At 40.5% G+C, this 25,769-nt stretch overlaps 1 protein-coding gene across 1 annotated transcript in view; it reads left to right on the top strand.

The window, feature by feature from the left end:
* LOC145354338 (kinesin-like protein KIF20B) overlaps positions 1 to 25,769 on the top strand; it is a 94,343-nt gene that overhangs the window by 50,632 nt on the left and 17,942 nt on the right. Inside the window, exons 19-29 of the mRNA XM_080205513.1 lie at positions 1,812 to 1,965; positions 4,523 to 5,726; positions 8,125 to 8,263; positions 13,671 to 13,784; positions 15,906 to 16,043; positions 16,330 to 16,429; positions 17,356 to 17,481; positions 17,942 to 18,093; positions 20,121 to 20,276; positions 23,753 to 23,929; positions 24,330 to 24,527. Of these exons, the coding sequence (XP_080061639.1) occupies positions 1,812 to 1,965; positions 4,523 to 5,726; positions 8,125 to 8,263; positions 13,671 to 13,784; positions 15,906 to 16,043; positions 16,330 to 16,429; positions 17,356 to 17,481; positions 17,942 to 18,093; positions 20,121 to 20,276; positions 23,753 to 23,929; positions 24,330 to 24,527 (2,658 nt within the window). The remainder of the gene's footprint in view (positions 1 to 1,811; positions 1,966 to 4,522; positions 5,727 to 8,124; positions 8,264 to 13,670; positions 13,785 to 15,905; positions 16,044 to 16,329; positions 16,430 to 17,355; positions 17,482 to 17,941; positions 18,094 to 20,120; positions 20,277 to 23,752; positions 23,930 to 24,329; positions 24,528 to 25,769) is intronic.

The raw sequence follows: 25,769 nt of genomic DNA, 5'->3' as shown, positions 1-25,769 counted from the left end.
TTGTATTATTGCAATAATACACCCTTACCTTCATATTCTATTCCTTTAACAATAAATGCCAATGTTCTATTCGCCTCCTTTATTATCTGCTGTACCTGCATGGTAGTTTTGTGTGTCATGTGACCTTATCTCTGCCTGGCCTGGGATTCAAATAGGGGCATGGCTAGTGTATTCCAATTGTATATTAATTGGAACAAGAGACCAGGATATAATGGCTAAAAGAGTAGCAACAATGAAATTAAAAGGAGGGATGAATGAACATTTGATCAAGTTGCAGGAAGGCAACCCAAAGTAACAAATAAGAGGGGTGCAGGGGTAGGCAGATGCTGTCACTATGAACTTACTCTTTCTTCATTGCAACAGAACAAATGAGAGAAAGGAAACTTGATGTAGGAAGAAGCAGCCCAGCTAGATTGGGCATTACCAGATTTAGCACAAGATTGTAGGAGGACTTAAGGGCAAAGACATGAAAGATAAAAGGAAGACATCAGTTTTGCCTCTGGAGTAAACCTTGACTCATTTAAAACAGCTATTTGGATGTTTTTAAAACAAAAGAATTTTTGTCCAAATTTTGAGCTCTTCATATAGTATTGTTTTCCTCTCTTGAATCAAGTGCTTTCCTGGCTATCCAAATTTTGCACCGATACATAGCAAGGTCAAGATGAAAAATGTTTTCTGGTAGTAGTTGCATGAATTATTGCACAATCATTGTAGGGTGTCATGAAAACATGTTTTATATCAAAAAAGTGAATTTAGAATTTCTCCAACCATTAGCCTGCAGTACTTTGAAAATGTTTTCGCTAATTGTTGTTCATCCAGATCCCTATTGATGTTTTCTCCTGTTTTGTATCTGCTTTCCCATCCAATCTGTAGGGTTGGATGGGAAAAGAGACACAGTAACATCTGAGTAAGTCTCTCAGATGTTAGGAGCCATAGCTAGTTACAAGCTTGAATAAAAACATTAAATGCTGGATAAACTCAGCAGGTCTGGCAGCATCCGTGGAGAGAAACAGATCCTTCTACAGAACTCCTGCAAAATGATCCTTCTCTCCACAGCTGCTGCCAGACTTGCTGAGTTTATCCAGCATTTTCTATTTTTATTTCAAATTTCCAGCATTACACTACTTTTTTTTAGTGATAGAATACAAGCAATTGTTCTTACAGCATGATGCAATCTTGCATGTACATTGTGACATGTTTTCAAATGTGTTCAGGTGGCCAAGAAAGTGATTTCTGAAATGAATTGATCACTTGTTGAATTATGCATAATTTGAAACTTTATACTCTTTTGGATGCCAAAAATTAGAACCGGATGTTATTGGGGTTCAATAGCTGAAACCAGGTGTGATATGTCTTGCAAGCAGCAGAACCCCTGCTGTGCTTTTTTTAAACTAGACTCACTGTTCTGAATTTTAACCCCTTTTGCCACGTTTCCTTATCTCTCTCTTGCAAAGTTAGCTTAATTCATTCGAGTTTATCTCCAGATAGGGCATCATGCATTACTGCATGATCAGCCTATAGTTTCCCAGATATGTGATCTTCCTTAATGTTTTTTAAAAGATCTTTGGTTAATTTCCACCTGCACCTTTACCCTAATGAGATTGAAGCTGCTTCTTATGCTGCCTTATTACATTGTAACTGTTTATTTTACGTTACTGCTCTCCACCAAGATCTAATTTTAGAAGAAGGTAGCTTTTGCTTGCATCAAAAATCACTCTTAGATTTTCAACTCTTTTCTTCCATTTCATACACATCATGGTATTGTTTGCTTCTATAGCATTACAAAATTGGCACTTTTTTTGTGTTTCTAGGCAATGGCTATGGAAAGCATTCAAGAAACATTAGAAACTGGTGGCATAACAGAAGACATGCATGTGGAATTGGTGAAAAATCCTTCAGCTACTAGCAGAAAACGTACTTTTGAAGATTGTTATGAAAGACAAGACCAGCCACCTTCCAAAAAAGGTACCATTTTCCCCTTTTGTCAAAATAGGAAGATGCAAACCAATATAAACAAACAATGCTAAAACAACTTGTAGGCTTCTTGGGGATGAAGAGAAATAGTTTTGGTAAATCTATTCTATTTTCATGAACTATGTCTTAGAAACTCACACCTGTGTAATCCACAGCATGTTCATAAATAGTGAAATTCACTGAGGTTTTATTGTTTGGATTCACCAATGTATCCATTACTGATGAATTTTTCAGACCTGGATCACCTTGACTGTAGTAAACAATGCCATGTTTTATGTCTTGTTTGCATCAACTCAAAATGCATGGTACAATGTATAATGGTAGGAAGGACTATTACTTACGTGGTGAAAAACTGCAGCATGCGACGGTGCAAAGGGACCTCGGGGTCCTTGTGCATGAGTCGCAAAAACCCAGCCTGCAGGTGCAGCAGGTGGTCAGGAAGGCGAATGGAATGCTGGCCTTCATAGCAAGGGGGATTGAATATAAAAGTAGGGAGGTCTTGCTGCAGCTGTATAGGGCACTGGTGAGGCCGCAGCTGGAGTACTGTGTGCAGTTTTGGTCGCCACACTTACACAAGGATATTTTGGCCTTGGAGGGAGTGCAGAGGAGGTTTACTAGGCTGATTCCGGAGTTGAGGGGGTTGAGCTATGAGGAGAGGTTGATTAAACTAGGCTTGTACTCATTAGAGTTTAGAAGAATGAGGGGAGATCTCATTGAGACGTATAAGATGTTGAATGGGATGGATAGGATAGAGGTGGAGAGGCTCTTCCTGCTCAGAAAGGACAGTAGGACTAGAGGGTACAGCCTCAAGATAAAGGGGGGGGGCGTTTAGAACGGAGTTGAGGAGGAACTTCTTCACTCAAAGGGTGGTGAATCTCTGGAATTCTCTGCCCGTTGAAGTGGTGGAGGCTGCCTCGCTCAATATTTTTAAGACACAGGTTGATAGGTTTTTGATAGGCAAGGGAATTAAGGGTTATGGGGAGAAGGCAGGAATGTGGAACTGAGCCACGACGGATCAGCCATGATCTTATTGAATGGCGGGGCAGGCTCGAGGGGCTAGATGGCCTACTCCTGCTCCTATTTCTTATGTTCTTATATCAATGGGCCAGATCTTGTCAACAGGAAGCTTTGCAAGTTGACTACCTATGAAAATTTTTGTGGCTTGATCCTTCTCAGTTTTTACAGCCAGGAGTTCATATCCTGGCTGAAATGTTGATAGGTCAGTGCAGGCATCCATGCGGAAAACTGTCAGGCAGAAGAAAAGACTGGAAGATCGGGTACCACACACACTATAGCAGTAGCTGCAGTAAAAGGTGTCATTTAGTGAGTGGATTATGAAATGGATTGGTAGAGAATGCGTGAAGGATTAGTTAGGTCAAAAGGATGGTTTTTGGGGAGGCTGGTTGTAGAGCACAGTCAGTTATTGGCTAATCCCAATTAGCCCCAGTGTAATATTTCCAGGGTAAGTATGCAGGTAACTCCTGTTAATGTTGCAATCCCCTTCACAATGAAGGGCATGCTCTGGTTGTAAGTAAGAGCAGCTGTTACTAATTGGGGCCGATTACAGGTTAGGTTGTTATTTATTCGTCTATATGTGAACATATTTCCACCTATGGATGGGAAAGGAAAAGGGAGTCTCTTCCCATGTTCTTTGGATTTTGTGAATAAATCAATGTTGAGGAACGACTGACTCTAGATTTCTTTTTTGCTCAGTGAATGAGCAGTGACTTGTGTAAAAAGTCCCATGTATTTGACCCAAGTCTTTGACGCTGAATTTAATGAAGATGTATGTGGAGGATCCCAGGCAGTGCAAATCAGGCCATCAAAAGTTTCAACTTCTCAGTCAATTTCAGCGTGTGCATGTGTCAGAATGTCTGCAGGATCCTGACACACATCTCAACTGGCGTTCAATCTCAATTGAATCAGATACCGGAAGATTTGGACCACTATAACTAACTGTTCTTTGAAGTCTGATCAGTTGTCCCAAAAATACTTGTGCACACTTTGTTTTGAAGCACCATAATGAATTCATGTGGTATTGCTTCTTTTATTATTGCTGTGATGAGCAGGCTGGCAGCACTCTAAGATTGACTTCTTGGAGCTTCTGATATTTGAGAAACACTTGATCAACTATCTTCTATTCGTGCACATTGCAGTGCTTTTTAGTTTTAGTGCAGTTTCATTTTAGGACGTTATTTATCTTCATACTTTGAAGTAGCAGTCTTAAAATGCTGTCATTTTGGGCTGGACTACTTTGCTCTTAAATCTAAACTCCCTGCTTCCCCTTCTATGTCCCTGTAGGTCTTTTTAACTTTGGTTTGCTGAAATTTAGTTAACCCACAGCTTTTCAAACGAGTGTGTATGTTGTTTAGTGTGAAAAAGGCTGTGTAAAGTACACTGAGATCAAAATTTCATTAAAATGCAAAACTTCACTATTCCTTGCAATGCAAGTTTTATTTGCTGTTTGGTAGCCAAATGGAAAATTAGATTTACTTCTGTAAATTTTAATAAAAATTGTTTTAATGTTTTTGTTTTCTTCTCGTTGTAGATTCAAATAGTAAAGAGGCATACAATTGCATCAGTGTGAAAACTCTAGAGGAGAAAGTTAAAAGAATAAGAAAAACATTATTTGATAAAGAAGAGACGTTGACAATATTAAAAGGAAAGATGCAATCTTTAGATGTTCAATTAGCTTTAGCCAAAGAGGATCTCAAAAATGAGAGAATCTCAAAGGAAAAGCTGAGTAAACAGATAGAAATGCTTCAATTAGAGCAAGCTTCTTCAGCTGAGACCATTTTCAAACTAACAGAAGAGAATGCAAATCAGCTTTCCAAATTTGAAAAGGAATTGAATGAGCAACAACAGGAAAAAATGAAACAGCTGCAACTAGAAATAGAGTTGAGCAGGAAAGAAATAGCACAGAGAGAACAGCAAAATAAAGTGTTGGAAGATGAAATAAGCGAACTAAATTGTTTCCAGAAGGAATCTGATCTATATGCTGCAGAACTAAAGAACACCAAGGAACTGCTGGAAAAAGCAAATGAAGAGTCTCTAAAGAAAACAATTGAAATTGAGTCTTTACAGAAACAACTGTCTGCGCTAGGACAAGAACTAGATGATGCGAAAGATGCAGTGCAAAAACGGGACAGTGGTCACTTCCGAAAGACGATTGAAAAACTGCAGGAAGAGTGTGAGCATATAGTGAAGGTGTCATCCCAAAAAAACCAGCAAATTCAAGATTTGGAAGCAAAGCTCGAGACCTCAAAGAAACAACGAGCAGACCTCCAGACTGAATGTATTGGACTGAAAGTAAATGCAGATTTAATTCAGAATTTGCTTCAAGACAAAGATGCTCACATCAAGCAGCTGAATGCAAAATTCGAAGAAACTGAAAGTAAAATGCAGACTTTAATACATGGCAAAGAAAATATTGAAAAATATCAGAAAGAGATTGAGGATTGCCAACACAAAATAAAAGCTCAGGAGTTGGAAATATTAAGAAGTGAAGGCAATTTAACCCGACTTGAAGAACAATTGAAAGAGAAGAATAGAATCATTGGTGATTTGCAAAATAATTTGAAATGCACAGAAAATAAATTTCATGACTTAGAAAAATGTGTTGGTGACCTAAAACTGCAAGAGATTAAATTGAAGGAAGAGGTCAGACAGGCTCAAAGTGATTGGCATGATGTAAAGGAACTCCTATCCAAAAAGGAGGAAGAACTGGAAAATAAATGTTTAGAATTGGATAAGTAAGTACTCTACCTTATTTGATTTGCAAATGGAGCATTATTTGGAGATGGTAACTATTAACGTGTTTAGTTTGGTTTATTAGTGAGGGTAAGAAGTATATAACTTGGGTGCTGCATTCCTCTCCCCATTCTCCCTGAAATCTCAAAATTTAAAGGTGACTTAATCTGCCTGACTCTTAAGTTTTGCAATTACTGTTTCTTTAAAAAATTGATATTTATAGATCTGATTCTAATATTGACAGTACTAACACGTTAGTTCAATAGGCAACATAGTTAAGCAATCATAATTGGTACTTAGCAAAACACTAATCTTTTATTTTAAGAAAATAAGTTCTTAAATTTTTGGAAACCTTGTGAACTTGTGGTTAATGTATTTTGGTAATTCCTGAAAGCAGCCCTTAATTTATCTTTTTGTTAACTGTCTTTATTGCATGGTAATCCTTCAGTGTTTTTCTGTTGGAAAGTATTTCTCCCCTGATTCATCCTGCTGGCTTGGAAATTGAACTTTTTTGTAGTTTCGTGGCTTCATGTGATGTCCAGTGGGGCGACAAGATAGCACAGTGCCTAGCATTAATGTTCTTACAGTGCCAGGGACCACGGTTCAATTCCTAGCTTGGGTCACTCTGTGCGGAGTCTGCACATTCTCCCTGTGTCTATGTAGGGTTTTCTCCGGGTGCTCTGCCTCCCACAGCCCAAAAGATGTGCTGGTTAGGTGCATTGGCCATGCTAAATTCCCCTCAATGTACCCAAACAGGTGCCAGAATTGCTGTTGTTTACCTAACAAAACATGTAGAACAGGAAGATTAACTTTGCTAATAGGCCCTGCCCTCAAACAAAGTTTAAATCTTGTATATTTTAGAAATGAATGTGGGAAGATGATTTTCAGTTTGTAAACCATTGATAAGTGACTAAATTGGTTGTATTGATCTGAAATACTAAAGTATGAAAAATGCAGTCCTTGCATAAAAAATGTGATACCTAATTTCATGTGCCCACAAACTTTGTCTGTTCTTATTCAAGATATTCATAGTAAGTGAAACATTAGGGCAGCATGGTAGCACAATGGTTAGTACTGCACAGCTCCAGGGATCTGGGTTCGATTCCTGGCTTGGGTCATTGTCTGTGTGGAGTTTGCACGTTCTCCTCGTGTCTGTGTGGGTTTCCTCCGGGTGCTCCGGTTTCCTCCTACAGTCCAAAGATGTGCGGGTTGTGTTGGTTGGCCATGCTAAAAATTGCCCTTTGTGTCCTGAGATGCGTAGGTTAGAGGGATTAGTGGGTGGATATGGGAGTAGGGGCCTGGGTGGGATTGTGGTTGGTATAGGCTCAATGGGCTGATTAGCCTCTTTCTGTACTGTACGGTTTCTATGATTTATATGCTAATATCTTCTATTGCCTTCATTTTAAAAAGCATTCCCTATTGATCAGCTTTTTTCTGCATAGCGCCACCCAGTGGAAATACTTCCAAGCACTGGTAAAGTAACCCTATCAGGACTGAATTTAACAGTGAAGGATCTGGAGGAATGCTGTGGTGCTGAAATGGGAGATTAGAACAGCTAAAAGGGAACATTGGGGTGCAAAAAGGTTTGCAATAATATGGAAAAAATAGTAACACTTTCCATTCACACATTCAAGCTTTTAAAAAAAAAGTTACTTAGAGAATGTAGGACCACAGAGTCCAACAGTGGAACATCAATTTATGGAAAATGTTTTGCACCAGTTTTCACAACTGTTGAATTGTGAGCACAATTTTACTAAGGGAAAATGTGGAACAACTGATTAAATATAACATCAAAGGAATAATTTGGTCCTGAAGAAATTAGTTGATTCCAGGATGGATTGCTTAATGTCCTGTTGATATCTACACTGGGTGCTGAAATAATATAATTGAAGATGAGATTGCCAGATGTCCATTGCTGAACACACTACTACTCCTCACTGCAGCAGCAAAAAAGTCAAAAGTACTTTGCCTGGCAATCTGATGGTGACCCTTTTTAATAGTGCTAGTGTGAGGTTGAGGATTGGGAGTAGGATTTTCTACTTGTGTTGCTCAATGCCCATTCTGCATTCTTTCGGTGTATGCATGACATGCTTGTGTTATGCATTCTGCATAGGAAGGGGTATGGTCATTACAGGCTCCCTGCTTCTGTAATGCTGGCATAAGTGGCCTTCGTGTCAAATTTATTTTAACAAATGTAATTTCAGATGTAAAGGAGTAATATACTTTAATGTGGGTGATTCCTTTTTTTGTAAATTCCATCAACCCTTGTAAAACTGGGATGTATCAGGAGCAGACATACAATTATTCACTAAATGATTTGGCCTTTGCTGTTACCACAGATTTATCCTTTCCCATTATATGAATTCTTATCAAGTTTAAATGTTGTTTGCTGTATCAAAGGCTAAAGACGGAGTTATCTGATGGTGCTTCAAGATATCACCAATTGACAGTTGACCTGCAGAGGAAAGATGAGGTCCATAGTGATCTCCAGGAAAAGTACCGAGATGCCAAGAAGCAGATGCAACAAGTAGAGAAGGAGGTGAGTTCTATTGTTGAAAATAGAACATATCCTGAAACATAAACACAAAACGCAGAACATTTTCTCTGTAAAGAGAAACGACTGTGAAGTGTATTTTGTGGCAATAGTGCTGATCAAAGGTAGGTGAAGTCAAAAGGAGTTGGATGGTCGCAGAATTGCCCAGATTGTGTGGTAATGGGGAGCCGACTTACGCTGGAACCAGGAGCTTCCCATACTTCAGAAATGGCATTGAGGAAGCGCTGTCAATTTACCCAACATTATTGGTGGATCAGAATAGCAGTCTTTGAGCTCTTTTGGAGGGCAACAGTATGCTTGTGTCAGTGGGTGTGGAAAGGTGACAGTGAGCACTTGTTGGTGGGTGCAGGATAGTTAATGGTGATCATGTCTTTGGAGGTTGATTTGTGAGCATTTGTTGTTGGATGCAAATGGTAAGTTCCAAGACTCCAATTTGGAGCTGCTCTCTAGTTTGGTTAACAAAACAGTTCTTTCTAGTACCTTTTTAAATTTTACTTTTAGCACTTGCATCTACCAATACAGAAGAAAATGCAGTTCTTTTAATCATTTGGTATACATTACAAACTTCTTTGCTATGTTTGCTAAATAATCAAATTTATGAAGTGCTAACTCTGTACTTTAGCACCATATAAAAATGCAAAGTAATTTCCATCTCTAATAATGGCTTTGCTAGATTTTGGTTGCTGCTAATCTTGAGCATATTTCCTTTGGACATGGGTTGTGGAGCTTACAAATGGCAAATTCTGACATGATTCATGAATTGTCTGTTTTGTTGTCAATCACATACAAAAAATGTTCCTTGCTGAGATGACATTTGATGTGTTATAGAAGTTGTCTACAACCTTGAGTCTCCTCAGCTGACTTGAGAGTTCTGTGTCACGAACTCAAAATTTCGAGCTGCCCAGAAAAGCGCAAGTGTGTTGGAAAACATTTTTGACATTTCATGTATCCAAAGTTATTGTGTAGGTTGTTTAAATATATTTTTTAATTACCAAAGGGAACTGTAAACCAGAATAATCAAATTGATGGAATGACCCCCAAATGAAAAAATCACCAACACAATTTCACTCTTTGTAACTTTAACACGAATCAGGACCAACATAAATTAAATATGAAGTAATGAGCAAATAATAGTTAAAAAGGAATGTTTTTCTTGTATCTTTAGGTCACACGTTCACATTGCTCCACGTGTATGGCACCAAGTTCCACACTCTTTATTCGCACAGGATAGGTCAGCAATTCTATAGCTTTCGCGGTTGAGTTTTGCAGGTACATTTATCATTAGCAGGACACCCTTCTATGTACCCTCTCTCCCTTGGGTCACAACAGTCTGAGGGCATAGCTCTTCGAGTTTTTCAACCTCAACCAATGATACCCGATTCATGGCTTGGTCACTACTTGGAAAACACCCAGTTCTTCAGCATCTCCTTTCACACACTTTCCTGGTTTTAAAATATTTTTTGGCAAACTTGTAAGTGGTAGTGCATGTGAAGGTAAGGGAAAGGTGATAATTAGAAGCAAAGATGCTGATATTTTCCAGCTCAGGAGGGAAAGAGGAAACCATATCAATGCAGAAATGAGAAAGGATAATGGATTTGGACTGAAGCAAAAAATATTCCACATGTCTCATGACAAGATGGGCATTGCCAGGACCCATAAGAGTTCCACTTCTTATGTGACGGATGTTAGCAGAGTCAAAGGTTAATCAGTAATGTTCAGCTGCAAGGTCAGGTGTTGGTGTGGCGAGGGACTGGGCATCTATTTGAGGAAGAAGTGGAGGGCCCTAGGTGGTCATGACTGGGGATGAGCATGAAGAGAGATTAGACATCCACAGCGAAAACTATGATAGTTCAGTTGTGTCTTATCACCCAGCTTTTATTGTCTTTTATTGAGAAGCGAAATTGACTTGACATGGCATCTTGTTTGACCTGCAGTTGTGGTCATGCATATCTTTCTTTGATGTCTAAAGCTATGTTAGTCTATACTTCCTCCCAGGTATTGTACTTTTGGGAATGAGTCATATCAGCTCAAAATTATCTAGCTTAAATTGCATCTGTCTACTTCCAGTCTGTTCAATTTTCTGAAGTTTGCTATCATGATGCTCACTATATGGTTGGGATGTATAATCTAAATGATATTTTGAGGGAGATGCTGGAACTGAGAGACTGGGGAAGGGTGTGCTTTTTCACAAACTTTTGTAGTGCAGGCCAAGTTGAGAATCTGGCTAAAAAAGTCTACAAGCTACTGTGCTTTGTATTGTGCAGGTTTTGAACTCTAAAATGAAAAGGTCAAACAAAGGTGTTGAGTGATTCTCCCCCCAAAAAAACTGTCAAATTTGCATAAAAGCTGGAGTAAATCCTCCTGGTTTTTTCACTAAAGTTTTGAAATTAATCTCCCACGCTCTGCACTGCAGTGTGAACCAGTTCAAAAAGTTGGAAGTGGGGCCAATTACAGCTGGAAAGACCAGCAGCTGAGTGGGCCTCTGCGCGTGGACCAATCTGTCAGTGCTGAGGTAGGCACATGCACAGTGGCTCCTATCTGCTGGACTTCTGATTGCTGGCCAGCCCTGATCGCTGGCCTCCATCTATTACTCAGCCGAAACGTGCAAGTAGCAGCAGGGCACTCCTCCTTGGCATTGCCTGATGAGCAGTGTCAACATGTCCTCTAGGTGTTGGCACTTTGCCCTTTGGGGTAGTGCCAGGAGGCCCAAGGTGGCAATGTCCAGGGCACCCCCCCAGCACCTGGCCCTCTGAGGAGGCTGGGGGTGGGTGGGGTTGGGGAGAGAGGCCAGCAGGCCTGAAGATTTCAGTCCCAGGCCTGCTCATGTATTGAAATGATATTTAAATGAGATTTTGAACAAGTTCTGGTGCAGAGCTAATGGTGCTGGAAATCCGGTATGGAGAGTTTGCAAAACAGCCTGCACTGGAGTCTCGTGGTCCATTGTGCTACAAAAAAAGTGTACAACGGGATGAGAGAATCACCCCAGTTATGTGGAAGGGTCGCTGAAGTGGAAATTGTTTTCCTTCAAACAGAGGAGATTAAAGAGGGACCTATTAAAGAGATTCAAAATTCTGATTGCTTCCAGGTGCTTAATTTCCTTTGGCAACTAATTTAGCGGTGATGTAGAGATGCTGGTGTTGGACTGGGGTAAACACAGGTAAGAAGTCTCACAACACCAGGTTAAAGTCCAACCAGTTTATTTGGTAGTAATCCCACAAGCTTTTGGAAATGGTGTTCCTTCGTCAGGTGTGCGGAAGGTTCAAATAAACTATCAAATAAACTGGCTTGACTTTAACCTGGTGTTGTGAGACTTCTAACTAATTTAGTGTCCAGAGATGTTTAAAGTAATTTGGAAAAAGCAGGGGGCAATCGTTTCACATAGGGTTGTTAAGATCTGGAGCGTAACTTGCCGTGTGAACTTTTTTCCTTTTTAAGACATTGAACCAGTTTGTATAATTTATAGGCTAACAGCTAAACTGAGTCTAAATTGCACAATACAGTGGGATGAATGGCCCCAATAGAAACAGAAAATGCTGGAAAATCTCTGCAGGTCTGACAACATCTGTGGAGAGAGAATGGAGCCAATGTTGTGAATCAGGATGACCCTTCATCAGACCTGAAGAGAATAGAAAATAGGATGATGTTTGTACTTTGTGTGTGGTGGGGGGGGGGGTGCGTGTCATAAAGAGAAAGACAAAGAGAATGTAAGTGGTGATGATCATGGTTCAGAAAGGTGCTGATTGTGGCCATCGAGATCAGAATGTATAAATGGCAGAACAAAGGGAAGTAGAGTGTCAACAGAGTAGGGTGGGGTGGGGGGGACAGAGGTGGTGGTGGAAAAAATGAAACAATGGGGGGGGAAAAAAAAATAAAGCAAATGGAAATGAGGTGAAAATGGAGTTTAAACAACTTCAGAGCATGAACTTTCTCCTCCACTTAAGTCCGAAGGCTGTAAAGTGTCTAATTGGAAGATGAGGTCCTGTTCTCCCCTTAATCTGGTTTCCAATGGGGGTACCATAAGCATAGACATGGGTCAAGGGTGGAGGAGGAAAAACACATTAAGATGGTGGTGCGGGCTCATTGGGCCGAAGGGCCTGTTTCCCGTGCTGTGTTGTTCTTTGTTTGTCCAGCTTACTTTGGGCTTCACTGGAACATTATAACAAGCTAAGGACAGACGTGGTCAGGAGAGCAGGGAGGTGTTGAAATGGCAAGCGACAGGAAGGTCTGGGTTCTACTGTCAGATGGATCAAAGGTGTTCTGCCAAGCGGTCACCCAGTCTGTGGTTGGTCTCTCCAATTGTAGAGTAGATGAATGCAATAGACCAGATTAAAGGAGGTGTACTTGAAACACTACTTCACCTGAAAAGAGTGTTTGTTTGAGCCCTGGGTTGGTGTACAGGGAGGAGGTAATGGGGCAGGTGTTGCATCTTCTGCAATTGCATGGGTAGGGGCTGAGGTGCTGGGTGTAATGGAGGAGTGGACCTGGGTATCCTGGAGGGAATGGTCACCAGAGTGGATTGTTTTGAGAGTGAGTTTGGTAGTGCATCTTGTTGGAAATGGCAGAGGATGATCCTTTGAATGTGGAGGCTGGTGGTGTGAAAAGTGAGGACAAGGTGGATCCAGTCCTGGGAGGGAGGAGAGGGGGTGAAAACAGTGGGTTGGACATGGTTGAGAGCCCTTGAATCTCTGGGTGGGAAACCATGATTAAGGAAGACATGCCAGCACCATTTTGGAAAGTGGCATTATCGGGACAGATGGAACAGAGGTGAAGGAACTGAGAATGGGATGGAGCCCTTGCAAGACATAGGGTGTGAAGAGCTGTATTCAAGGTAGCTGTGGGAATCAGTGGGCTTGTAGTAGATACTAGTGGACAGTGGGAAGTGTCAGAAATTGACCATGTGAAGGTGATAGAGGAGTGAAAATTGGAAGTGAAATTGATACATTCCTCCAGGTCCAGATGAGAGCCTCGGTCTGGTCTGTAAGATTCTTTTAAATTTTTGGTTTTCTAGTGCATTTTCATTTGCAAAGTGGATGTCTTTTATTAGGCTTTTGCCATTTTCAGTGGAAGAAAGGTGCAGGTTCAAGTTGCTTGCATAGAGCCCCTCCAAAACAATATCATCACAAAGGAGCAGTGTTGTGGCTCTCATCTTCCATCATCTATGACAAAAGTTGATAGATGGATTTTCAAAAGAATTCTGGTAAATTCATATATATGTGGAAATACATTGCCAAAAGAAATGGGAGGTTTACTTCCAGCAATGTGGTCAAGTGAGCCGATTATCTCAATCTCCCACTTATAGCACTATGGATGTACGTTAGATTTATTATCTTATTCCCTTATTTCTTCTTTTGTTCAAAAAATGTCCACTGCTACTGATTTTTCAAATTTTCAGATTTCCATAAAACGTGAAGAAGAAAAGTCTCTGAGAAAAGAATTTGATAAAATGAAGAATCAAATGACTCAGGATCTAGAGACTAAGGAACGAATGATCCAACAGCTGAAGACGGTATGAACAACTTTTTCAATAAATGCTGTTCTGAGTGGCTAAATGAGAATGATATACTAATCTATAACCATTTTGTGGATTCCTTCCAATATTTAGCAATATTCCACTGGTGATCCAATTATAAAATGATCTTCAGTTGCTTTTGAGGGTGGCACAGTAGCACAGTGAGGAGGGTGACTGGCATCCTTCTGCACTGAAGGGATTCTTGTAGGTTATACTGTTCTTTCCCTCGTCTATGTTATTACGTTAATTTTGTTGAAGATTTTTAGTCCTGTTTCTAGATTTTTATAGATTCCCAAACTTTTGAAACTTTACTGTCCTTTTCTTTAAAGCTTTGCTGAAAATCCTTTGTCCTCTTATACAATTTTGGGGTGGAATTTTCCCTCTCACCTAGGGCAATGAACTGAGACAAGTGGGCTGGGACAATGGCTGGAAACAAATTTGGGATGGAAACCAACCTGTTCCTGCTATTGTTGAAGTTCCCGGAAAAAACTGGGCTGCCAAGTGAAGACCACACATCTGTAGCAGGCTGGTAATTGAACCTGTTAAGGAACCAACTCATTGATATCTTCATGAGGCTTTTAGACTTCAAGAGACAGGAGCTCAATGGCATATCAATGACTGGACTTAGCATCCATTACAAGTAGCAGCATTGCAGTACAGGGAAGGTGAGAACAAATGTCTGGCAACGACCAGCTGGATGCTGGGCAAACTTGTTGAACACAACAAGCATTAATATGTGTGTGCTGCAAGTTGCAATGGATCTTTGCACAGCCATAACACCCAGAGTGGCATGAGGGTGTAAGGAGACCATGGACAAGGAGGGCATAGAGGGGCATCAACCAGTCTCATGCAGGGTACATTACCCACTGCTACTCTGTTTCCTACAGATGTTGGAGCATCAATGTCACCAAAGACTGCCATCCAGGAAAGAAGTGAAGGAGCTGTGTGCTATGATAGAGAAAGATTTCAGCTTGATGGAGAGTAGTGGGTACCCATTGCCAGTGGCTATGAAAGTCGCAGTGCCTCTTGTACATATCTGGGTTGATTCAGGCAGCCTCTGGTGGCAGATAAAGTTCAATGTAGAGAAGTATAGGATAATGCATTTTTGTGTGAAGACCATGAATTTTGACAAGGGCTACAGACCAAGACATGGCTCCTGATTCCTGTGCGGAATTGGTACACCTGTGACAGAAGGGGCATAACAACAACAGCTGACTTGAAGCATGCCATTGATGGGAAGCTGGGCATTGTAGTGTTTTTGTTATATAGTAACAGTGCTTGGCAGCAATTCTGTGCTTGTTTCCCTGTTCGTATTATATTACCTTATCTCTTTTTTGCGCATGTTTTTTAGTACAGTGAAACCCCGATTTTACGCGCCCAGATTTAGCGCAAATTCGGATATAACATGATGAATCATTGGACCCCTTTTTTTGCTCTTTCAGGGGGACTGCAATCTATTTCAAAAGTGAAAATAATCTGCTTTAGAAAGAAATTATGAACAGAAAACACTTGCTTCCCAATTGCCCAGGTCAGATAAAAGGGGTTCTCACTTGGCGAAAAAAAAGTACCATTAGACAGTTGTTCAAAAGAGGAAGTACTTCACAGTTAATGGACGTTGAAAGTGTTTGTGTAAATAAACATCCCCACTGCCTGTTTTTAAACTAGCCTGGACCTAGCAATCAAAAGGTTTGTAGAAGTTAAGAAGATATAGTGATTGTATAAACAAACAGAGCTCTGATGGACGCCAAGATCGTCCAAAACATAACTATAGCACCCAGATTTAGTGTGACCCCGCTTTTATCGTATTATAATGGAGCCCGCCCTGGTATTGTCAACATATTGGTGTTATAGCTAATCTTGTTCAGGGGTGTGCATCAGAAGGGTCATATGACTTGATCGCCCAATGGGGAATAAGCACAGGAATCTCTGGACAGAGGATAGGCTTTTGCAGCCAGATAGATCCTAGAGCTGAGAATGAACACATTGATTACAGTACTCTGTATGTAGTTGTAAATAGTACCAAACCCATTGTTTGTTAGCTTACTGATGATCACCGATTTTATTGCATTTATTATAACATGAAAGACTAATTTACTAACATGTTTTGTTGGGTTTTAGTTATCGCACAATGAAGCAGATTTGAGGAAGAAAGTAGAAATATTAACGATCAACTTAGATGAAAAAGATACTGCTTTAAAGAAATTGGAAAAGGATTTGGGTGATAATGACATCATGCACCAAATAAAGGCACAACAGGTCAGTGTGGTCTCAGAGTTTACTCTACACAAATGTAACTGATATTTAAAACATTAAAAATCTGTTCAAAAATCAGCATGGTAGTTTTTGATCATAACCACTAAACTTCAACTGGTTGAAGTTATAACGGCTTAGTAATTTGCTGAAGTGCCTTTTGTGTTTTTCTTTGTATTCAGATTTGTAATTTTGTTCTTAAACATAGTCTTCAATTTATTTACATGAAATGCTTTTGGCAAGGTAGCATTGGGATTGATATCTACATTACTTTAATGATGTTGATGACTAGGGTTCAAGTGAAGAGAAATCTACCCAGGAACCATGCATCAAGTTGTCAACTGATGAAAAGGCAGAAGAAGCCGTACATCTTTTACAAACTGCTTCCAAAGGTATTTATAGAACTGTGAAGTGCAAATTGGGTGTCATTCAGATGCTTCCTGCTTTCTTTCTGAATGCTGAGGATATTAAATTGCGTGTAGCCTAGGGGACTGTTTGAAAGCTTGTTGATAAAATGAAGACACATTAAGTGTAATTAGGATAGTGCTTTTGCTTCCTGCATCTTTTATTCAATTTAATCGTTTTGCATAGCAAGTTGGCTAATTTTAAGATGGAATTCTGGTGCATCTTCTACATTTAAAATAATTATTATTTACAGTGAGTAAATATAAGGAGGAGTTAGACCAATTTTTAATTGGTAATGCGTTGAAGGATTATGGGAAGAAAATGGGGATGAGGAGCATGTCAGCCATGATCGAATGGTGGAGTGGACTAGATGGGCCAAATGCTCTAATGAGTTTATTTACTAAAATTTGCAGATTGCAGGATATTTTAACATGGCATTTTATTATCAGACAGCGTTAAATTAGGAGATAATCTGCAAAGTAGATCTGTTACTTTCCATGCATATATTTTGGAGCTACACCAGTGGAGTCCAGAAATTTCAGATTTCTGTGATAAGTGTATGTTTCTCCCTGGTTGACTGTTGCAGATCCAAGCTTTTACTCATGGTGATAAACTAGGTTATATTGAAATATGGTAAGTTTATAGATGAAAATTTTTTTTTGAAAAATTAGAATTGTTACTGTTTTGTGTTTTAAACAAGCTCTTTGTAACTCACTAATTTGAGAATTTACTAGCATTAATAAAGGGGTTATATCCATTGACATTTCATTTGTTGCCCTGGTACCTCCAGGTCTTAACACCACTGCACAATTATTGCTTTTTGTCTCTAATTTTGAAATGTCTCCAATAATTAGAGTTCAAATCTGTTTCTGTGGAACTGTTGTTGACCATCTATTTCCTAATTCATGTTAAGAACTTCAGATAAAAGAGCGAATAATTCAAGATATGAAAATTGCATTAACTGAACAAGATCAAACCCAAGCTGAGCAAGATGAAATGCTTGAGGCCAAGTTGAAAGAGATTGAAGAATTGAATACAGGTGATTGCACTATTAAAGCTATATAGGAGATTTTTCATATTGGTAGCTGGTGCCCATCAAATAACATGTAAAGTGGAAAATTAGTTTGTGCAGTGTTGCTTTTTAAATTGCTGCATAACCAGTATTTTGAGGTGAATAAGTACAGCCCCAAACCAACAGGGGTAAGGTAGCAGTTGGACTTCTAATAACTATGGTAAACAGAGTGAAATCTGTTTTTACTGTGTAAAATTAATTGCTATGACTTTGTTAATTTTTTTTAAGTAAACTTGAAGAAATCAGGTGTCATGAGATTCTTAATAACTGATTTATGCTTGTATGCCGTTCTATGGAGGATGCTGTATACTAACTAGGGACACTTCAAAGGTTTTACAATGAACTCATTTTTCAGTTGAATAGAAGAATTGCACAGACACAACTGATTATTCTAGATTGTTTTCTTAAATATATTTCCCCTGTTTAGAATTGGAGAAATGGATACAGTATGCCAAAGAATCAGAGAAGAAGTGTAATACGCTTGAACACAGCCAGTTGGTGAAAAATGCAAATGAAGGTGATAATACCCGATCAGGACAATTGCAAAAAGAAATTGAAGTTTTAAAACAGCAGCTGGTGGTAAGTTTTCTGATCATGGGCTCAGTGGTAGCACAATTGCGTTTTGATGCACGAGATTATGGTGCAGTTTCTGTTTGAGACGTAAACAACTTGGTGTATTTTCGGTGTATTTCTCTGGTACCGTCTTCAGGTGAGATGTTAAACTGAAACTGTTTGCTCAGGCAAACTTACTGAACCCATTTCACAATTTGAAAAGTGTAAATGTACAGGTTAGATTAATTAGCCATGCTAAATTGCCCTATATTGTCAGGGAGTTAGCAGGATAAATACCTGGGGGTTAAGGGGAAGGGGCCGAGGTAGTAGTATTGTCAGTGCAGGCTCAACAAAGCATACTGTTTATAGAGAAGGAAAGGAGAGAGTACAGAATATAGTGTGTTACAATCATAGCTAAGGTGTGGAGAAAGTTCAGCTTAGTGCGAGGTAAGTATGATGGCAGCAGGGAAGAAGCTGTTCTTGAGTTGGTTGGTATGTGACCTCAGACTTTTGTATTTTTTTTCCAGTGGAAGAAAGTATGTCCAGGGTGCATGGGGTCCTTGATTATGCTGGCTGCTTTGCTGAGGCAGAAGGAAATGTAGATACAGCCAAAGAATGGGAGGCTGATTTGCGTGGTGAATATTGGACTATTTGGCCTCCCCCGCTATTCAATAAACTATTATCAGGATTGTTTAGAAATGAAACAGAATTTACAACTAGGTTTCTGTTATTTCCCTTTGAAATAGTGTTTCATTATTTTGACAATGATAACAGTGAGAAATTAAGTTCAGCTAATGCCATTATTTTTGTATGGCGTCCTGAACATATCGAACATTTTCATCATATCTTATGGCAATTTGTAAAAATCAAAAAATTCAGCACTGTTCTCTCTTGGCTTTCTCTGCTTGTTGCCTGTTATTATTGAGATGGTTGAAGAATTGAAAACTTTTGCCTGTTTGTTTTAATACATTAGCTTTAAACGTCATTGAGTGTCTTTAACACAGAGGTTCTTGATTGATGATGGGATCAAGGGTTATGGGGATGAGAGAAAAAACAGCCATGATTGAATGGCAGAACAGACCCGATGGGGTGAGTGGTCTAATTCTGCTCCTATGTCTTAGGGTCTCATTTGAATCTTAATTTTGGCTTTATCACATAGGAAGGACTATTACTTACGTGGCGAAAAACTGCAGCAGGCGACGGTGCAGAGGGACCTCGGGGTCCTTGTGCATGAGTCGCAAAAACCCAGCCTGCAGGTGCAGCAGGTGGTCAGGAAGGCGAATGGGATGCTGGCCTTCATAGCGAGGGGGATTGAATATAAAAGTAGGGAGGTCTTGCTGCAGCTGTATAGGGCATTGGTGAGGCCGCAGCTGGAGTACTGTGTGCAGTTTTGGGCGCCGCACCTGCGCAAGGATATTTTGGCCTTGGAGGGAGTGCAGAGGAGGTTTACTAGGCTGATACCGGAGTTGAGGGGGTTGAGCTATGAGGAGAGGCTGAATAAACTAGGCTTGTACTCGTTAGAGTTTAGAAGAATGAGGGGAGATCTCATTGAGACGTATAAGATGATGAATGGGATGGATAGGATAGAGGTGGAAAGACTCTTCCCGCTCAAAAAAGACAGTAGGACTAGGGGGCACAGCCTCAAGATAAAGGGGGGGCGGTTCAGAACGGAGTTGAGGAGGAACTTCTTCACTCAAAGGGTGGTGAATCTCTGGAATTCTCTGCCCGTTGAAGTGGTGGAGGCTGCCTCGCTAAATATTTTTAAGAAGCGGGTTGATGGGTTTTTGATAAGAGAAGGGATTAAGGGTTATGGGGAGAGGGCGGGAAAGTGGAACTGAGCCACGACAGATCAGCCATGATCTTATTGAATGGCAGGGCAGGCTCGAAGGGCCAGATGGCCTACTTCTGCTCCTATTTCTTACGTTCTTATGTTCTTATGTATACCAGTACCGTGACAATACTCTTATAAAATTGCCATGTGGCTGGTTAGCTTAATTTTAAAATATTAAAAATAAGTCAAAGAACACTGAATGAAATGGATTAAATTCTTTCAGGAATTAGAAGATGAGCACAAATGTAATCGAAAGAAATGGCTAATTGAGAAAATGGTCCTTATTCAGCAAGCAAAGGAAGCTGAAGATTGGCGCAATAAAGACTTGAGAAAATGGGCGGAGGAAAGGGATCATTATTCTAAATTACAATTAGAAATGGTAAGGAAAATATGGTCTGTTTTAATCGATCTTTTTATATGATATTGTCAAAAAATATTTTTTAATCTTTAAAATTGGCTCTATAGGTTGCAGCCATAACTATATTTTTTTTGCAAGTGGTCTCTTGCAGCAAATTTTAATTGGTATTTTTAAACCAAAACATATTGAACAATTCTCATTTAAATTTGTTTCAAACGCTTTCTTGTTAGGTTTCGCGGGGATGATAGGAAGATGTAAAATGGTATTAAATCATAAACCTATTGAAATTTCCCATTTCCAATAGGCTTTCTCAGTTTCCTGTATTCTAGTTGTAAAGTATCCCCATCCCAAGAATTGTCTAAAACCACATATTGGTCAAACTGTGTTCCTACCTGAATGAAATGTTATAGTAAAGCCATCAAGATTATTTGGGAATCTCAAGTTTCATCTAGCACACTGTTCAAATACGCTCCCAACATTTCTGTTTAGCTTCTACAGATGCAACTTTTGAGTATTTACCAAAGCTGTGACTTAAAATTGGACTGCAGTGATAATCAAAGATCTTAGCAAGCAGCTTTGTAAAATTTGCATGGATCAATTTTGTGCTATGCTTTTGGCTCCATCTTTCTTATAAAGACTAAGCTTTCATTTGCACTTTAAGCAAGGCCAAGCCAGATTGTCCCTTTCTGTTGCTGATATCAGCCAGGCTGGATTTGGCATCAACTAACAAAGATCTATCTGGCTTACTCATCTAATCCAGTAGCTTCTTTCGAAACTGACTGACTTTTCAGTTGCCTTTTCCAAGAGCCAGATCGGAGGAGAATTCTTCCATTCCATCCACTACGGGAATTATAGGTGGGAGGTGGACCATGCAAAGATGCATTGACTTTGGGCAGGATTCTCTGGTTTGGGGGTGAGCACAGCCAGAGAATCCCAGCCCAGATCTTTGATTCTGATCTCCATGCAGCTTACATCTGTTGGAGATGACAGCATTCTGCAAACAAGAAGGCAGATTACTAACTGGCTATAAGAACATAAGAAATACGAGCAGGAGTAGGGCATCTAGCCCTTCGAGCCTGCCCCGCCATTCAATAAGATCATGGCTGATCTGTCGTGGCTCAGTTCCACATCCCCGCCCTCTCCCCATAACCCTGAATTCCCTTGCCTATCAAAAACCTATCAACCCGTGTCTTAAAAATATTGAGCGAGGCAGCCTCTACCACTTCAATGGGCAGAGAATTCCAGAGATTCACCACCCTTTGAGTGAAGAAGTTCCTCCTCAACTCCGTTCTAAACCGCCCCTCCTTTATCTTGAGGCTGTGCCCTCTAGTCCTACTGTCCTTTCTGAGCAGGAAGAGCCTCTCCACCTCTATCCTATCCATCCCATTCAACATCTTATACGTCTCAATGAGATCTCCCCTCATTCTTCTAAACTCTAATGAGTACAAGCCTAGTTTATTCAGCCTGTCCTCATAGTTCAACCCCCTCAACTCCGGAATCAGCCTAGTAAACCTCCTCTGCACTCCCTCCAAGGCCAAAATATCCTTGCGTAAGTGCAGTGACCAAAACTGCACACAGTACTCCAGCTGCGGCCTCACCAGTGCCCTATACAGCTGCAGCAAGACCTCCCTACTTTTATATTCAATCCCCCTCGCTATAAAGGCCAGCATCCCATTCGCCTTCCTGACCACCTGCACCTGCAGGCTGGGTTTTTGCAAGTCATGCACAAGGACCCCGAGGTCCCTCTGCACCATCGCATGCTGCAGTTTTTCACCATGTAAGTAATTGTCCTTCCTACCATTATTCCTACCAAAGTGGACAACCTCACATTTGCCAACATTAAATTCCATTCGCCCAGCCTATCTAGATCCTTCTGCAGACTCTCCACACCCTCCGCACAATTTGCCGTTCCACCAATCTTGGTGTCATCAGCAAATTTCGGCACCATACACTCGGTTCCCTCCTCCAGATCATCTATATAAATGGTCAATAGCTGAGGCCCCAGCACTGACCCCTGGGACACTCCACTAGTCACCAACCGCCAATCCGAATAGCACCCATTAACCCCCACTCTCTGCCTCCTATTTGACAGCCAATCCTCTATCCACACTAACACCCTACCCCCAACTCCATGCCCCCTGACCTTCTGTAATAACCTCTTGTGAGGCACCTTGTCAAACGCCTTCTGAAAATCAAGAAACACCACATCCACCGGCTCTCCTCTATCCACCGCCCTAGACACATCCTCATAGAACTCCAATAAATTCGTCAGTAAATTGGGAGGGGGCAATGTGCATCGGGACCTGGGTGTCCTTGTGCACCAATCACTGAAGGTAAGGATGCAGCTGCAGCAGGTGGTGAAGAAGGCAAATAGTATTTGTTGCGAGAGCTTTTGAGTACAAGAGCAGGGATGTGCTGTTGCAATTATACAGGACTTTGGTGAGGCCACACCTAGAGTATTGTGTGCAGTTTTGATTTCCTTTTCTAAGGAAGGATGTTCTTGCCCTCAAAGGAGTGCAACAAAGGTTTACCAAGCTGATTCTGGGGATGGCAGGACTGATGCATGAGAAGAGATTGACTAGGTTAGGATTCAGATGAAAGAGGGGGGAATCTCCTAGACACTTATAAAATTCTAAACAGGACGAGACAGGCTAGATGCAGGGAGGATATTCCCACTGGTGGGGGAGTCCAGAACCAGTAGTCACAGTCTGAGGGTACTGGGTAGACCATTTTAGGATGGAGGTGAAGAGACATTTCTTCACCCAAAGTGTGGTGAGCCAGCGGAATTCATTACCACAGGAAGTAGTTGATGCCAAAACATTGAAGGTATTCAAGACGTGACTAGATATAGCACTTGAAGTGAATGGAATCAAAGGTTAAGGTGGAAAAGCAGGATTAGACTATTGAGTTAGATGATCAGCCATGATCTTAATATTGGTGGAGCAAGCTCAAAGAGCCAAATGGCCGCCTCTTGCTCCTATAATCTGTGTTTCTATATTATCAAAAGAAAGTTGCAGTGCACTTGAGATTTTTTCACCCCATGTAGACTGGTGGAAATTGCTTTTAACTGTCAGGTTGCTTGAGTGGTAACAGTTGGGTCTGATTCAAAGTTATTGATTCAAGTATCAATACAGCATGAGCCCACAATTTAGGCTGTTATTTCAACACAGTACTGAGGGATAAGTGAATGCTGCTTTCTCTTTTGATGAAATGCTAAATCAAAGCTGCTACATCTGATTCAGGTAAATATAAATGATTCTATGATACAATACTGAGGTTCTATCAATAACCTAGCCAACAGATATCAGCCTACCAAGAAAAAAGATTAATTGGGCATTTATCTCACTCCCTATTGGTGTTTCCAAATTGGCTGTGATGTGACTGCTGATTTGTGGCTGGGACAGTCCTGAGGACCGAAAACTCCTATATAAATGAAGCTTGCCTATATATAACAGCAATGATAAGTATTCTAAGCAGTTTTTTTTTTCTTGGTTAAGGAAAATCTTGCATCTGAGGTAATTGAGAAGGATAAGAATCTGCAAAAATGGCGAGAAGAACGGGATAACTTGGTAAAGGAGCTAGAAGTGAAACTTGGATATCTTATAACCAGCAATAAACAGAAAGATGAAGAAATAGAAAAACTCAAGGCTTATGCAAAAGGGAGCTTCAGAGAGGTGAGAAGAGTTTGTACATGCATGGGCCTGTGCATGTGCTTCTGGCTGGCTTAGACAAGTCTTGCTTATAAAAAGATATGATGACTCATGGGATTGGTGGGAGAGGCTTTTCATTCTGAAGGAATTAGATTAAATGGGCTGTTGCGTTGTGATGTCCAAAACCAACATATATGAAATTAAATAGTGAATTAATTAAAAATCAATGACAGTTGGATTTCATTACTGTGGTGTTTGTCTTTACGTTTGGAACTTGGGAATTAAAATAATAATATTTATTTTAAGTGTTTGGCAAAAATTTGTTTTTAAATTTTATGTTTAGAATCATTATTTTAGCTCAGGAATGAATTAACTGTATGGAACTTTTTTTGTGTTTATAAAATGCTTTTGACCTGTTGACTAGTCGGAAACTGTCCTGGATTCTTCAGAGGTTTCAACAGAAAATGGAGAAAAAACAAGTCGGTTTCCAAAACCTCAACTGGAGATTCAGTTCACACCTCTTCAACCAAACAAAGTGTCAGTGAAAGAATCAAGTGGTAACTTGATCACTGTAAAAATACCCAGATCCAACAGAAAAAGGAAAAGCTCTGCACTGGAAGAGGTAAATAATCAGTGTAAAAATTATTTCAGCTTATCTTCAGTCCATCAATGTTTTTCTCTTTTTGGGGAAAGTGGGTAGAAGAATTTCTGAGTTGATTATCAGCCCATTGAACTGTCATGAATGCTCCTTCCATGGCCAACAAGTTCATGCTTTGGACTTAAACCTGAAGCATTTGATTCGGTGGTAAGAATGCTATCACTGTGCTATAAGCCCTGCTAAGTTATATTCCTACAAAGCCTTGGTTTCTTCGCACCATCAAATCAATTGCTTAAAATTGTCTGAGAGCAAGGCCATGTGCTTAAATGGCCTTGCACAAGAGGTGGAGTGGATTAGCTAAGCATGAGTGCTGGATTTCCTTTTTTGAGATGAGGACAGCTGCTTAAGTAGTGTCTGCTTCACATTGCTTGAAGCAGTTTCGCTTTAATTGTGTGTGTACATATCCAAGCAGGTTGAGCAAGGAGCCATGGTATTTCCCAGGCTCCAGGTAGAATCATTATTTATGATCAGTGTCACAAGTAGGTTTACAGTAACACTGCAATGAAGTTGCCACGTCTGGCGCTTGTTCAGGTACACTGAGGGAGAATGTAGTGTGGCCAATGCACCTAACCAGCATGTCTTTCGGACTATGGGAGGAAACTGGAGCATCCGGAGGAAATCCACACAGACACGGGAAGAATGTGCAAACTCCACATAGACAGTGGCCCAAGTCAGGAATCAAACCTGAGTCCCTGACACTGTGACGAATCCCTAAATACTGCTGAAGGAGGGCATTCAGCTGATTTTCTTTGACAGCCCCAACCCCCCCAATCCCTGTAGTCCCACATATTCACTGCAGGTAATCCCCCTAACCTACACATCTTGAAACACTATGGGGTAATTTAGCATGGTGAATCCACCTAATCTGCACATCTTTGGACTGTGGGAGGAAACTGGAGCAGCCGGAAGAAATTCCCCTCGATGCTGAGAACATGCAAACTCACTGTCACCCAAGGCCAGAATTAAACCTGGCTCCATTGAGATGTGAGGCAGCAGTGCTAACCACTGTGTCATCCTGTCACCTCCCGCACCACCCCCCCCCCCCCCCCCCCAAATCAGTAGTATATGCTTACTGATCTCTTCACAAATATCCCAAAGATATTTTTATTTATGTAGTTGCTAGAAAGCTGTGCTTCATCTTGCCAAAGTGAGGATTTTATTTACTGAAGACACAAGTTTTGAAATCTATAGAAATGTATTTAATTT

This window comes from Carcharhinus amblyrhynchos, chromosome 17 (assembly GCF_965287045.1).
Source record: "Carcharhinus amblyrhynchos chromosome 17, sCarAmb.v2.hapA, whole genome shotgun sequence".
Taxonomy (NCBI): Eukaryota; Metazoa; Chordata; class Chondrichthyes; order Carcharhiniformes; family Carcharhinidae; genus Carcharhinus; species Carcharhinus amblyrhynchos.
The sequence above is the reverse complement of the archived record's forward strand: the minus strand, read 5'-3'. Positions and strand labels throughout refer to the sequence as shown.